Source organism: Crocuta crocuta, unplaced genomic scaffold, assembly GCF_008692635.1.
Source record: "Crocuta crocuta isolate KB4526 unplaced genomic scaffold, BGI_CrCroc_1.0 scaffold306, whole genome shotgun sequence".
In the NCBI taxonomy this organism is placed as follows: Eukaryota; Metazoa; Chordata; class Mammalia; order Carnivora; family Hyaenidae; genus Crocuta; species Crocuta crocuta.
The window spans coordinates 1,378,959-1,393,136 of record NW_027529630.1 but is presented as its reverse complement, the minus strand read 5'-3'; the positions used below and the strand labels follow the sequence as shown (position 1 = coordinate 1,393,136).

At 55.1% G+C, this 14,178-nt stretch overlaps 1 protein-coding gene across 2 annotated transcripts in view; it reads left to right on the top strand.

The window, feature by feature from the left end:
* PDE2A (phosphodiesterase 2A) overlaps positions 1–14,178 on the top strand; it is a 94,728-nt gene that overhangs the window by 73,690 nt on the left and 6,860 nt on the right. For both annotated transcript variants that reach the window (XM_077762232.1, XM_077762233.1), the window contains exons 5-19: positions 82–191; positions 1,029–1,084; positions 6,522–6,581; positions 7,167–7,320; positions 7,480–7,532; positions 7,728–7,802; positions 7,904–7,945; positions 8,481–8,549; positions 8,792–8,922; positions 11,626–11,737; positions 12,218–12,257; positions 12,398–12,461; positions 12,890–12,962; positions 13,112–13,289; positions 13,522–13,634. In XM_077762232.1, coding sequence (XP_077618358.1) covers positions 82–191; positions 1,029–1,084; positions 6,522–6,581; positions 7,167–7,320; positions 7,480–7,532; positions 7,728–7,802; positions 7,904–7,945; positions 8,481–8,549; positions 8,792–8,922; positions 11,626–11,737; positions 12,218–12,257; positions 12,398–12,461; positions 12,890–12,962; positions 13,112–13,289; positions 13,522–13,634 — 1,330 coding nt within the window. The remainder of the gene's footprint in view (positions 1–81; positions 192–1,028; positions 1,085–6,521; positions 6,582–7,166; positions 7,321–7,479; positions 7,533–7,727; positions 7,803–7,903; positions 7,946–8,480; positions 8,550–8,791; positions 8,923–11,625; positions 11,738–12,217; positions 12,258–12,397; positions 12,462–12,889; positions 12,963–13,111; positions 13,290–13,521; positions 13,635–14,178) is intronic.

The following is a 14,178-nucleotide window of genomic DNA, read 5'->3' as shown; positions in this document are numbered from 1 at the left end:
TGTCCCCAGGTTAGGGCCTGCACCTTTTTGATCCAGGGACTGAGAGGTGGGACTGAGAGGTGGGATCACATTCTCTTTTAGAGAGGCTCTGGCCTCCCGGAAGCGGCTGGGCTGCAATGGACTGGGCCCCTCAGACCTGCCGGGGAAGCCGTTGGCCAGGCTGGTGGCTCCACTGGCTCCTGATACCCAAGGTAAGGGCTGTGAACTGGGCAGGGGCAAGGAGGGACTGTGCCCCACCCCCCTAGACCCTGTCTGTCTTCTATCCCTGTCTTCATCTCTCTGTCTCCTTCTTTCTCTTGCTCTGTGTCTCCAGCAATCCCTTCATCTAATTCTCTCTCTGTTGTGCTACTAACCTCTCTGAGCCTCAATTTCCTCATCTGTAAAATGGGGATGAGAGAACCTACCTTGAGGGGGTGTTTTGAGGAGGAGCAAATGAGATAACGCATGTTAAAGGCCTGGCACATACTAGTGCTTCGTGGCCAGTGGCTGCCGTGGTCATGTGCTTGTGTCTATTGCTAGATGGGCTGTGTTGTTGTCATGCTTTCTCTGTCACTGTCTCTGTTTTTCTTTCTCTTCCTCTCCACACCCCTGTCCGCCATGTCTCTCTGCCTCGTGTCTCAGTCTCTCTAGGTCTCTGTCCTCTGTCTCGATGTGGAAAGTGCACAAGACTGGGAGTCAGGAGACCTGACTTGCTGTGTGATCTTGGGCAAGTCACTTCCCCTTTCTGGACCTCAGTTTCCCAATCTGTAAAATAGGGTGCTCAGCCTTACCTGCCTCCTGCTCTCTCAGGGTTGCTGGGGGTGGTCACAGGAGAGTTGTAAAATGAGGGGGCTTCCTTCCATGCAGGGGACATTGCTGTGGTTGTTCTGTTGCCGCCTCAGGACCCCTTGTCTCTCTGGGTCTCTGGGTCTTTCTGTGTCTCTGTCCCGGCCTTTTTGTCTGTCTTTGTCTCCCTCCCTGGGGCTTGGCTCCATATCTCTGAGCCTCGTTGGCCTCGCAGGACCACCTCATTGCCCTCTCCCCCTCAGTGCTGGTCATGCCGCTGGTGGACAAGGAGGCTGGGGCTGTGGCAGCTGTCATCTTGGTAAGAACAGTGCGGGGTGGGATGGGGGAGTGGAGACCAGGGGAGGGACAGCGGATGGAGCCTGTCTAGCGTGTGTGTGTGTGTGTGTGTGTGTGTGTGTGTGTATGTGAACAGCAAGCTGGGCTGGAGTCGAGGAAATGTAGTGTAGGAGGAGTCTGAGCTTCTCCCACACCCCAGCACCCTGCCCTACCTTGAATGGGCAGGACGAAGTCACTGGCCCACTCAGCAACTTTCAGAGACATGTACAAGCCCCTTTTGCACTTCTCAGCTACATGGAGCTGTTGGTGCAACCCTGACCTTACTTCCTCTTTGGCATCCTCCCGGCTGTGTTAGGAGCCAGGAGCTGTGTCCACAGAGGGCCTGAAAGACACTGAGGAATGATGGATGGACATGGCCCTGACAAGTAGAGATTGTATGGGAAGGTCAGTCAGATTCCGGTGGCCGGAGCTCAGGAGCAAGAGAGGAGGTCCACCGGGAGGGGCTGCCTGGGAAGGCATCCAGCCCCATGGCTGACCAGGGCGGGCTTCCTAGAGGGGGAGATGGAGGGGAAGGGGCTTTTGTGATAAGGGGGGGATGCAAGGCCTGGGCAGGGGTGTAGGGTTGGGGGGTTCAGTCAGGCAGGGAACCCAGGCCAGGACTCCCCTGCCCTCTGCTGCCCCCTGGCGGAGCTCACCAGGTTTCTGCTCCACCAGCAGGGGTCGGCTGAGCTGGTGGGGCTGGTTCAGCCAGTCGTTCCTCTCTCCCATGGGCATTCAAAGTCATTGTCCTGTCCTAGAAACCCACGGTTAGCGCCCCCAAATCGCCACTGTTGGGGGCCACTTCCACCGAGGCAACCATCACCGCAATAAGGCACAGACGAGGGGGCATGGACAGATGAAGAGTGGGTCCTCATGAGCCCGTGGGACTCCTCCAGAGCTCATTAAAATGGAATTAAAGGTTTCTGAGGCTCCTGACCTTTCCCGAGCTGCTGGAGGCGGGGCAGTGGTGGGAGTGGGGGGCGGCCACGGTGGGGGGCAGGAGGAGAGGAAGGAAGGAGTGCTTGGCTTGGTCTCCTCGGAGCCCCATCTGCCTGACTGAGGGAGCCGCCGGCCCCTCGGTTTCTCCAGCAAGCTGCTCCCCCACCCCCAGCTTCTGTTCCCGCAGGGGACGGATCTGCTGTTGGCACAGAGTTCTCAGCGCCGCTTCCCTCCCTCTTTTGGTCCCAATCTGTGCCAGAGCTGGTGGCTTGGAAGAGGACCAGGGGTGGGGCCAATGTGCAGAGGTGGGCAGTGGGAGGTGGTGGTGGTAAATCGGTTCCCCACCTCTGCTGAGGGAAAAGAGTCAGGGAGTGCCAGGTTCCTGAGAAGGATTGGCTATGGAGGGGCGGTGAGGGCTGGGTCAGAAGGGCAGCAACTCCATGGGGTGCCTGGGTGGCTTAGTCGGTTAAGCTTCCGACTTGACTTTCGCTTAGGTCATGATCTCGGGGTTTGTGGGTTCGAGCCCCGCGTCGGGCTCTGTGCTGACTGCCAGCTCAGAGCCTGGAGCCTGTTTCAGAGTCTGTGAATCCCTCTCTCTCTGACCCTCCCCTGCTCACGCTCTCTCTCTCTCTCTCTCTCTCCTAGAAATAAATAAAAAACATAAAAAAAAAAAAAAAAGAAGGGCAGCAACTCCAGCAAGCGGGAGACATTTGGAGTTTGTTCATCTTGGCCCAGGTTGGGCTGGGAGTCTAGGCTTCTGCCTTCTCTGAGAGGGGGGAGTGGGGAGAAAGGCCTGTGTGTACATGTGTTGTGTCCTGGGGAGGTGGAGGGGCCACATTACTTAAATTTAACTCACCCTAGCAAAACCCTGGCTAGGTATTCCGGCAGGGTGCAGCAAGGGGAGGCAGAAAGAGGAGTGAGACCCATTTCTGCCTTCTAGAAGCTCAGTCTGGGGGAAGGCAGGCACAGCCTCACACTACAACTGGCCAAATGAAATAAATGCTGCTAGCAGGTGCTGTGGTGGCAGAGGCTGGAGCAACAAGGGGTGCCTTGTGGTGGAGGCAGCATTTGAGTGGGGCTTTGGAGCGTAGGGGAGGGGGTTGACAGGCAGAGAAGACTGGAAAGGGTATTCTAGGGAGAGGGAACAGCATGGGCCAACGCAGGGTGGGGAGAAAGGTGGCTGGAAGAAGAGCTTGATCCTGGTGAGGCTGAGGTGTGGAGTGCGTGCTGTTGAGCAAGATGCTACCTGGGGCTTTGGCTATTAGGTGGAGTTCCTGACAACTCTCTGTCCACCTCCTCAAATACCCTGAGCAGTGAAGAGCTTTTTTTTTTTTTTTTTAAGAGCTCTTGAAAGGTATTTAGATTATTCATAGTCCGCCTCTACTCCAAGCCTGTGCCTTCCGACTCAGGTAGAAATGAGCTTCCCCAGGACCCCCTTCTCCCACATGCGTACACATCTGATGTGGATCTCACATCCTTCGAGAGGCAGCCCAGGCAGCCCCAGCCCTCCTAGCTGCTACCAGATCCTAGGGGCAGAGGATACAAAGGGTAAAAGGAGTGCCACAGGGCAGATATTTTGGGAGGGCTGACTCACCAGCTACTTCCTCAACAAGCCCCATTCCCTTCTCTGAGTCTTTGTTTGCTCTTGGTATCCATTTATCCATCCTCCAGCTGTCCTTCCATCCACCCACCCATCCGTCAATGGACGACAGATTTCTTAAGCACCGCCAGGCATTGTGTGCTAGGTGCTGTGAACAGCAGTGACTGACCCCTGCTTTCACAGACCACACAGTCTGGAGGGGCTGGGAGACAGACATCAAACAAGTGAGTGAAAAAAGGATAGAATTGCAAATGATGGCAAATGCTAGCAAGGAAACAGAGAGCCCTACAATATTGGAGCCTGATGGAGACATGGTCAGTGGAGAGCTCTCTGAGGAATATGCCAGCCAGATGCAGGGCTGCCTGGCTGAGTGCTGGGCCTCTGCACCTTGCAGTTCAAGGTGCCTTGATTGTAGATTCTTTGCGTGGAAAGAGGCTTTAGTTCTGTTCTTCAGTTCTGGGATAATAAGTCCCGGGAGTGGGTGATGCTTGGTCTCTGGCATTTGATGCATGGTTTTTGCCCCTTTTTCTCTCCAGCTGTGCCAGTCACCCCAGCTCCTTATGCGAGGATGAGGTGTTCGTGCAATTAGGCCTGTTGAACTTGGTGAGGGTGAGGGGTGTATGGGCTGCGCTGGGCTCTCAACCCTCTCTACAGCCCCCATGCCCGCTGCCGAGTTTTCCACTGGGCCCCAGACACACTCCTTAACTACCAAGAGTATGTTGCAAGTTTGTGTTCCTATTGGGTGAGCAAAAAGCCATGTGTGAACATTAGTGCGTTTGCATGAGGGGGCCAGAAGTGGGTGCATGGCTCTTGGGTATGTGAACCCAAGTATCCTGTGTTCAGGTATGAATGTGCACATATGGATGGTGTATATGCTGTGAGGGTGGGTGTGTGGGTGTCTTTGAATCTGCGACTGTATTCTGTGTGTGCGTGTGTGTGCACACATGCCTGAGTATCTCCATGGCAAAGTGAGTGTATGGGTGGTGCTGAGGATTTTCATGAGACTGTTTGTGTGTGCGCTTATGCAAATGCTGGGTGGGGATGGGCTGAGGCAGCCCAGGAGTGCGTGTTGGGGCGGGGTGGGGTCCAGTGGCTAGGGGCGGACTCTGTGATTTCTTCCTTTACTCCAGCCCTTCTGAAGCTCTCCTTCAGTCTCCCAGCTCTGTATTGGCACCAGGCTGTATTGCCAACCCAGGAACTAGTTGTCCCCACCACCCTAGAGGGGTCCCAGTCTTCCCTTTCCCTGAGAGATGGGTCAAGGCAGAAGGAACAAAAAGGATAACACAGTAAAATACCAACATGTTTATGTAAGCATACACAAATGAACCATGCGCTCAGTCTCTTTCAGCTCCCCGTTCTATGGGAGTCATTGATGGTGCTTCATCCAGAGCTTAGCCTTCAATACCATCTTTGGTCCACAGATGCTAAAGTCTGCCCCATTGGTCCCCTGTACAATTACGCTGAAGTCCAATTCCTTAGCCTTGCACTCAAGACTCTTCCCCCTGCAGCTCCATGGACCACACCCCTGCCCTGGTCCTCATATCCCCAGGCGACCTACTAGCCAGGACAGCCCCTGCCTGCAGTGTCATCTCTCTTCAGGCCTCACATTTCCTCCCCATACTTCAGTGCCAGTTCTAGAAGCCTCCCTGATGCCCTCCCCCTCCAAGCTCCCACAAGCCTTCAGTTCTCACCCACACAGTCTGCCCTCTCCTACTTCCTCAGGTTTGAGGTTCTGCACCCACCAATTGCATCCCCCACTCCATCCCACCCCAGCCAGACTGTGAGCTTTCTGAGAACCTGCTGGGCTCCTCCTCTCCATCTGCTCCAGGCAGGGGACCTAGAGCAGAGGCGGGCAGGGGCTGCTGAGTGGGGAGCGAGGATGAAGGAGGGACCCCATGCAGGCACCGTGGGGAGCCCTGCAGGTGGCAAGCAGCCCTGAGTAGGCGCAGGAAGCTGGTGACGAAGGTGGGGAGCCTAGCTGGCAGGGCCTGCAGTGGGGCCCCAGACTACCACCTCGCTCTCTCTCTCTCTTCTCTTCATTTTTCTTACCAAATGCCCAAGCAGGGGTGGGGGAAGGGCCTTCAAGAGATAAGAAGGTGGGCTGAGAATATTCCTGGTGACGGACACAGGGAAGTTGGAGATGGACAGGATAACAGGATGGTGGAGGTTGGGGATGGGAGGGGTGAGGGTGGATCCAGACAGGGGAAGGTTATGTGCAGAGGAGGGAAAGGAGTGGGTGGTGCTGTCCCAACTCTGCCACTTTCTGCTGTGTAACCTTGGGAAAGCAATTCCACCTTTCTGTGCCTTGCTTTATATGCAGGGTAGAAGCTTGCCTTGTGGGCTAGTGACAGAATCACATATAAGACAAGCACTTTATCACTCCTTTCATTCATGCACCCATCTTCCTCTCACATTCTTTAGGTACAGCAGGTGCATCATAAATGTTGAATCTCTTCCCTTACTCCAGACTCTGGGGCAGCTCAAACCCCAACTCAGAATAGGTGGAGCTGGAAGCTGACTAATAGCATTGATTCCATAACAGGCTGTTAAGGTTTCCATGGGCTGGGAGATGGAAAAGGGCCCAAAGTCACCCCCCTTCCTCACTAAACACCTGGACTGTATTGTTGATGGGACAGTGACTGAAAAGACAGAAATCAGAAAAATTCTATTTCTTTGGCTTAGCCCCAGAAGGCTTCCTGGAGGAAGGAATTTTCTTGGAGCTGTCTGCTTTGTCAGAAGGATGGGCTTATCATTGAGGCCTGGAGACTGGAGTGTGTATGTGTTGGTGGGGACAAGTGTGTGCTGGGCATGAGGAGGGCACTCTGGCAGGGACAGGAGGCTAGGGGAGGTCACAGCTGGCCCCCCTCTCATATTCCTCCAGGTGCACTGTGGCCAGCTGAGTGACAGTGAAGAGTGGAGCCTGCAAGCCGTGGAGAAGCATGTGAGTGGGGGTAGGGCTGGGGTAGGATGGGGGCTGATGAACACCCTCATCATAACTGGTGGGAAGATGATCTGGCCAGGGAGCTGGACAGGCCTGGGTTCCAGTCCAGCATCTTTGGGCTGTATGACCTTGAGCAACTCACTTAACCTCTCTGAGCCTCAGTTTCACATCTGAAAATGAGGATAAGGATCACAGTGGCCTGCTTATGGTACTGGTGAGATAAGGCAACACAAATGCCTTGTCAATACTTAGGAAGGACCCTTCCTAATATTGAGGCTCTTTCCTGGGATCTTACTCCCATGAGTGCTAAAGACACTGAGAAATCTGATCCTGCCCTGTATTGTAAGAGCCTGGTGGCGGGCGGGGGACACAACCCTGTATTTAGCTGTTCAGGACCAAAGGATGTTCCTGGGACAGTGGGAGCCCAAAGGTGGGTGGAGTGCTGAGGGCCGAGTTGTTTGGGACCGGGATTGGGGCGGTGGCTCTGCAGGAGGGGAGAATGGTTTGAGCAAAGGCGAAGGTCCCCAGGCAATGTGTGCGGTAAAAGTGTGACGAGTGTGTCGCTGACCGGTCCGCTCGCCCCAGGCTCTGGTGGCCCTGCGAAGGGTGCAGGCTCTGCAGCCCCGTGGGCCTGGCGCGGCCTCGGAAGCAGTCCAGAACACCCCGGCGGGGGCGGCGGGAGACCAGAAGGGCGGTGTTGCGCACACCGACCAGGACCGAAAGATCCTGCAGCTGTGCGGTAAGGACCCAGCCTGGCGGGTCTAATCAGGAAGAGAGGGGCCAATGGGAGGGGGAGCCAGGTGGCGATGGGAAGGGAGGTCTATGGGCTAGGCGGGCAGGTGGAGCACCCTGGGAGCGTATGTGAGCCTTCTCTCACACCCGCGGGTCGCCACTGCAGGGGAACTCTACGACCTGGACGCCTCTTCCCTGCAGCTCAAAGTCCTCCAATACGTGAGTGCCCGTGCCTCTCCCCCTGTGATCCTTCAGGGACCTAGGTCCCAGTGGCCCCTCCTTCTAGGTTCAGATTCCGACGCCCTGCCCCTATTCTCTCTTCCTACCTGAGGAACCTCAGAGGCGAGAGCTGGGGGTGGGGGTGTGGGGGGGCCCTAGATCCTCCGTTAGCCCCTCTCGGTCCCTGCATTTCAGCTGCAGCAGGAGACCCATGCGTCCCGCTGCTGCCTCCTGCTGGTGTCTGAGGACAATCTCCAGCTTTCCTGTAAGGTGAGGGCCCAGGGGCACTGTGGGGCTGGGCAGGGGACTCAGGTCTCTGAGGGGAACAGCCTTGCCCACCCTTTAACTGATCCCGCCACTCTGCCACACAGGTCATTGGAGACAAAGTGCTGGAGGAAGAAACCAGCTTTCCAGTGAGTCCTGTGTCGGTCCTCAGTGTTGGAGCCTGTGGGAGCAGTTAAGGCCAGCTAGGCACTCCAGGGATCTGCCCAGAAAGACTGGGGTCTACTAGAATCTCTTGGAATCTGATAGAATTATCTGGATCTTGGGATCTAGTTAGAAATGTTATGAGAGATCACAGTCTTTAATGAACAGGCTCCATTAGGAGAGCTCTCTTATAATCTATAGAAAGGCATACTTGGGGCCAATTCACTTCTGTTGGAATATTTCTGGATTTGGCTCTTAGAATTTTTGAGATCAATGGGAATCCTTGGGGTTTGCTCCTCTCTATCCTAATTAGGGAAGACCCTAAAGTCTTTCAAAAGGGATTCTGGTCAAGAGCAGATCTTCCCCCCACCCTCACCCCCACCCTCCAGTGTTGACTCTACCCACCATTTGGACTTACTAAAGAAGTTGTTGAAACTTCCAGACTTGGGACAGAGGTTGAGTCTGAGGTCACGTGACCTTAGAGAGAACTAGGCCCTGACTCAGCCTCTCTTCACTCTCCAGTTGACGACAGGACGCCTGGGCCAGGTGGTGGAAGATAAGAAGTCTATCCAGCTGAAAGATCTCACCTCTGTAAGCCATGGCCTGGCTGGACCAGGGAGGGAGGCAAAGGGACAGGGTCTCTGGGACAAGGCAGCCTGGGAATGGGGGAGACAAGACCCAGGGACCTTTTCCCAACCCGTACCCATGTCCTAGTGTTTCCCATCTTACAAAGGTCCCTTAGAACTGCCTGTTGCAGGGGTGATGGAGGGCCAGAGGAGGGAAGCATAGTCCCTCCCTCCTTCCCTGCCCTGGCATGCCTCCCCCCTTTGCAGGAGGATGTGCAACAGCTGCAAGGCATGCTGGGCTGTGAGCTGCAGGCGATGCTCTGTGTTCCTGTCATCAGCCGGGCCACTGACCAGGTGGTGGCCTTGGCCTGCGCCTTCAACAAGCTTGGAGGAGACTTGTGAGTCTTGGTGGGGTGAAGTGGATCAGGAGCTGAAAGGCTGGGCAGGGCTCTCTACTAGGGTAACAGGGAAGGGTGCCAGGCAGGGGATACTGTCCCAGCAGTGGTGAGTCAAATGGTTTGTTGGTACAAGAGACTATGGGATTGTGAAGGTGCTAGACCCTTGCAGCTGCTGGCTGAGGCACAGGTCATTGTTGACTCTCCATCCCCCATTTTGGCTTATTTAAAATCATGCTGAGGTCCAAATGAGTTCCCCTCCTCTCTGCCCACCTCCCCCAGTCTGGGTTATCCACTGCTAGAGTACTGGCCTTTCCCCCACTTGCCATCACCCCGTTTTGGCTTTTCTGTTGGGAACTGCCTGATGGAGGAGTGGTAAGCTCTGGGAAGGGTGAGCTCCTTGGGTTGCACAGAGCGCCACTGACAGTGTAGACAGGGGCTAAAGGGAACAGGCTGGGGGGCTGGGCTAAGCTAACGGGCTTTAGAGACACTGATAGGGCTGCTATAAGAATCTTTTAAAACAGAGGGGCTGGGAAGAATCAGGTAAAGAGGCTTAGGAAGTATTTCTCAAGAACTGAGGTCAGATTGAGGTCTAAAGGTAGTATCATAAATAGATTTGGTGTTCTGCACCAACTCATTACTTGTTAGTAGCTGCCTGAAACAGTGGGTTGAGAATGGATAGTAGTTTAGTGAGAAACAGTGGTGAGATTGATTAGCCATGTCTGTCCCTGATGCAGGTTCAGTATGTGAACAAGTAGCAGTTTGTGCCTGAGTCATACAGGTAGGGAGGAGCAGGCAGGTGAGGGGTGAGTCCCGATTCTGGGATGCAAAGAGATACTGACAAAAAGCTTGGCCCCTGGGGCTCAAGCAAGCAGACTGGGTTTAAGGGCCTGGAGGTCCTGCAGAAAGTGGAGACTGGGGATGTTTGGGACTATAGAGATGTCAGCAGCACAGGGACAGTATCTGCAAATGTGGAGCAGAGATCTGAGAGTCATAGGCCTGTGTAGCAGGATCTGACAGCACAGAGCTCTGTAGGCAGTTGGATAGGCTTTGGGAAATGAAGACAGAGATGAAGCAGAACTCACTGAGGCATGGAAGATGTGGGACCTGTGTCATCTGTGGCTGTCCTAGCAGTGGGAGTATTTACACCATTCAATAAACACAAGTTGGGCACTTACTGTGTCCAGCCCTGCATTGGTCAGGTGGCCGTGGAAAGGCCTTTGGGGAGGGGAGTGGAGAGGGAAGGGGTTCAGTAGAGGCTGCTGGCTGTGGGACTACGTTCTGAGATGACCCCAGACCTGGAAAAGAGGTGTTATCAGAAGAGAAATGAGATGGGGCCTTGGTGACAACTTTGTGGCCATCTCTGGGTCCCCTGTATTTCAGGGGGTAAGTGCTGAATGATTGTATGAGCCAAGGAGGGGTTTAGCTCAGAGCAGTGACTGCAGACAAACTGCCTGGAGCCCAGAGAACAGGGACTCAGAGTCCCTTGAGCTGGGCGTGTGATGGGGCTAGTGGCCAGGGCAGAGGTAGAGTATAGTTATAACATTCAGCAAACACCTCCCCATATCACTCCCTGGTACCAGGCTCTGCACTGGTGATACTGTCAAAGTTCCTGCCTTCAAGATTTGGAGTTTATTTTCAGGGCCCAGAGGGAGGAGGGTGGGAAAGGTATTCTAGGCAGAGAGAACAGTGTGGGGAAAAGCGTGAAGGTGTGAAAGAGCCTGAGGTTTTCTCAGAATTTGAGGATCTTAGTATGGCTTAGTATAAGATACACCCATGGATGAGGGGAGAGAGGTGAGTGGGACCAGACTGAGGGGCCTCAAATGTCACAATAGGGAAGGTGGAGAGACAGACACAGGCTGGTGGGGATGGGGATGTTGACCCAAATAATTGGGCAGCAAGCATGAGTCGGGGATAATCCTGGCAGAGGAGCACTGAGACCAGCCAGAAAATGGGGAGAAGCCGAGGCAGGGAAATCTGGGGGTAGAGAAAAGGTCAAGGTCTTTTAGGCATGCTCCCTGCTCCCCTCACTCCAAAGACCCCCCACATGGAGAGGCTAACCCATGTCCCCAGAGCAGGTCCTGCCCCAACCTGGTCCATCCAGCCCCACAAAGCTCCCTGGTGACAAGTCATTCAGTGGCCAGATTGAATGACCTCAGCAGGATTCGGGGCTATCTTGTTAGAAGAGAGCTAGCTCTATGAGTACGATGGGCACTACCCTCCTCACAAACACCTCAGGATTTATGGAGGCACCAGATCAGGGCCTGCAGAGTCAGGATGAGTGGGACAGTGACAGGAGCTGGACAAGACAGAGTAGTACCTGAGGCCAGAGGCGCCCCTGGGGAAGGGCAGGAGAATATCCAGCTCTGGCCTGGGCAAGTCTCTAGTCTGAGAGAGGAGACCCAGCCTCAGTCAGAGTAAATCTAAAGTCACAGGAAGGAGACATGGCTCTGGCTTCAATGAACAATAGTCTGAGGAGGAAAACACATTCTGATCTGAGGAGGATTAGAGCCCTCCCCTCAGGGAGCCCCCAGTCTGAGGGGAAGCCAGCCCAAGCCGCCTCTGCAGGAAACAGCCCCCCAGAGGGGAGTGATAGTTAGCTGATGCATCTCTGGTTGGGCTTCCTGGAGAAATGGAAGTAAGGAGAAATGGGGAGAGAAGTCCATTGTCCTCTGCCTCTCCAGTGACCTCTGCCCTCTGCCTCAGGTTCACGGACCAGGATGAGCATGTGATCCAGCACTGCTTCCACTACACTAGCACGGTGCTCACCAGCACTCTGGCCTTCCAGAAAGAGCAAAAGCTCAAGTGTGAGTGCCAGGTGAGTGACCTACTAGGAGCCTGTCTTGGCGATGAAGTCACCCAGCTCTTAGCCCCAGAGCGTCATCCATAAGGGAAAAGCCCATATCTTTCTGGACCCATAGCAGGAAGGTTGCCTAGTGCCCTGGAGGCCTCTTGAAGAAGGAGTTCAAGTGGGTCCTCAGGACAGCGCCACTGGCTGCAGGCACAGTATACGATTGTCCTCTAGTGTTCAACTTGGGTACTACAGCAACATCTGGGCTACTAGAGCCAGAGGTGAATCAGAGTGAGACTCCCTATTACTGTGCACCTTCACTAGGGCTATACCTCTGCCCCTTCACTTGGTAGCCAAATGATATAATTAGACTATTCCAGTCCACAGCCTGTCCAGAGAGCCCTAAAGGGGGAATGAGAAGACCCTGGGGCTGTTGGAAGCAGGGGGATGGAGGGGGTAACACCTCTGCGATGTGAACCCCTATGATTTTCATTTCCTCCATTCCAGGCCCTTCTCCAAGTGGCGAAGAACCTCTTCACTCACCTGGGTGAGTGAACTGTCCTCCTTCATGCCTGGCTGTGGGGTGGAAGTGGGGACTGGCATCTTGGGGAAGAGAGGTTGGGAGGGCTTTGCCTCGGCATTCTAGCCTGGTCTCACCACTGCCCTCCATGCTTCTCCCTCCCACAGACGATGTCTCTGTCCTGCTCCAAGAGATCATCACAGAGGCCAGAAACCTCAGCAATGCTGAGATGTAAGTCAATCTACCTCAGGGTAAGGTGAGAGAGGACCCAGGACTGGGGCCCTTCCTTCCCTTTCCTTCTTCCCCTTTTTTTCCCCTCCACTGCCTTTTTTCAGGACCCTATCATGTTTTGTGTGATCCTTTATTTCATGCCTGTGACCCTCATTAATAACGTCCAATGACAGCAGGAGCAGGGCTCACTTTGTCGGCCATGGGTCCCCAGCTCCTAACACAGTGCCTGGCACATAGTAGGCACTACAAGAAAAAAAAAATCATTGGGATTAACTAATGTCTGGAGTCAGCCAGCCCTCAGGAGGGTTTCTCATAACGGATAACACCTTCCAGGCTTCAGAAATCTAGACTTTGCCTGAAGTCATGAGGAGTGGGGGTGGTCGGAGAGGGCTGGCAGGGACCTGTGGACCGTGGCTGTCTCCCCACAGCTGTTCCGTGTTCCTGCTGGATCAGAATGAGCTGGTGGCCAAGGTGTTCGACGGGGGCGTGGTGGATGACGAGGTGAGGCAGGGCGTGGGGAGCGAGTGTGTGGCCATAGTCCTGGGGGCCGGGAGTCTGCAAGGCGCCCAAGGAGGAGGAAGCTGGACAGCCCATGGTCCGTTCTGTGGCTAGCCACTGACTTCCTCTCTACTCCATCACCGCCCTGGCAGAGCTACGAGATCCGCATCCCCGCTGACCAGGGCATTGCGGGCCACGTGGCAACCACCGGCCAGATCCTGAACATCCCGGACGCGTACGCGCATCCGCTTTTCTACCGCGGCGTGGATGACAGCACCGGCTTCCGCACGCGCAACATCCTCTGCTTCCCCATCAAGAACGAGAACCAGGGTGCGAGCTCCGGGCAGCTCCGGGAAGTGGGGCGGGCTTGGGTGGGGGCGGGGCCTGAGCAGGATGGGGCGGAGCCGAGCGGAGGGTCGGCGACCCTTCCCCACCACCTTAGCGTCCGGGAGCAGAAAGGACAGGATTATCCCGGCTGGGACGTCCCCTGAGGACACCCTAGGAGGGCGGACGCCGCCGGACACATCCAGCAGCCGGTCCTAGCCCCTCTCCGGCCCCCCAGAGGTCATCGGTGTGGCCGAGCTGGTGAACAAGATTAATGGACCATGGTTCAGCAAGTTCGACGAGGACTTGGCGACAGCCTTCTCCATCTACTGTGGCATCAGCATAGCCCATGTGAGTGGGGACGGGGCAGGGCCGCTGCAGAACCCTCTGTTCTCCTTCACATTGGCTCTGTCCAGACGGGCCGTGAGTCTGAGCTCTGTTGCTGGGTTGCTGTGCAGCCTTCAGTACCTGCTGGTCACCTCTAGCCTCAAATTCCCATCTGAAAATTGGTGATACTATTTCCTATCTTGCCAAGTTAGCCTTCTGGAATCAGGGGAAACCCCACTTGTCATTAATGCCCACCTCTTTATGAAGCAACCTCAATCCGAGCCCCCGGTCAGCTTCTTTTTGGGAAATGTTGGGTCTCATTGTCCCGAGTTGGCAGCTCTGAGCCAGGAATGCAACCACTAGGTTCCTGAGGCTAACCCATTCCTTGCTTTTCTGTCTCTGCTATGGGACTCAGGCCCCATGACTGAAGACTGGGGCAGGTTCAGGAGGCAGTGCAAAGGACCTGGGGAGGAGGAGCAAGAGGCGGGGAGGTCTGTGTGAAAGCCAAAGGAAGGGGGGTCCCTATTCTGGGCTGGAGTCTGAAGGCTTGGACTAGGGCCAGCACGGG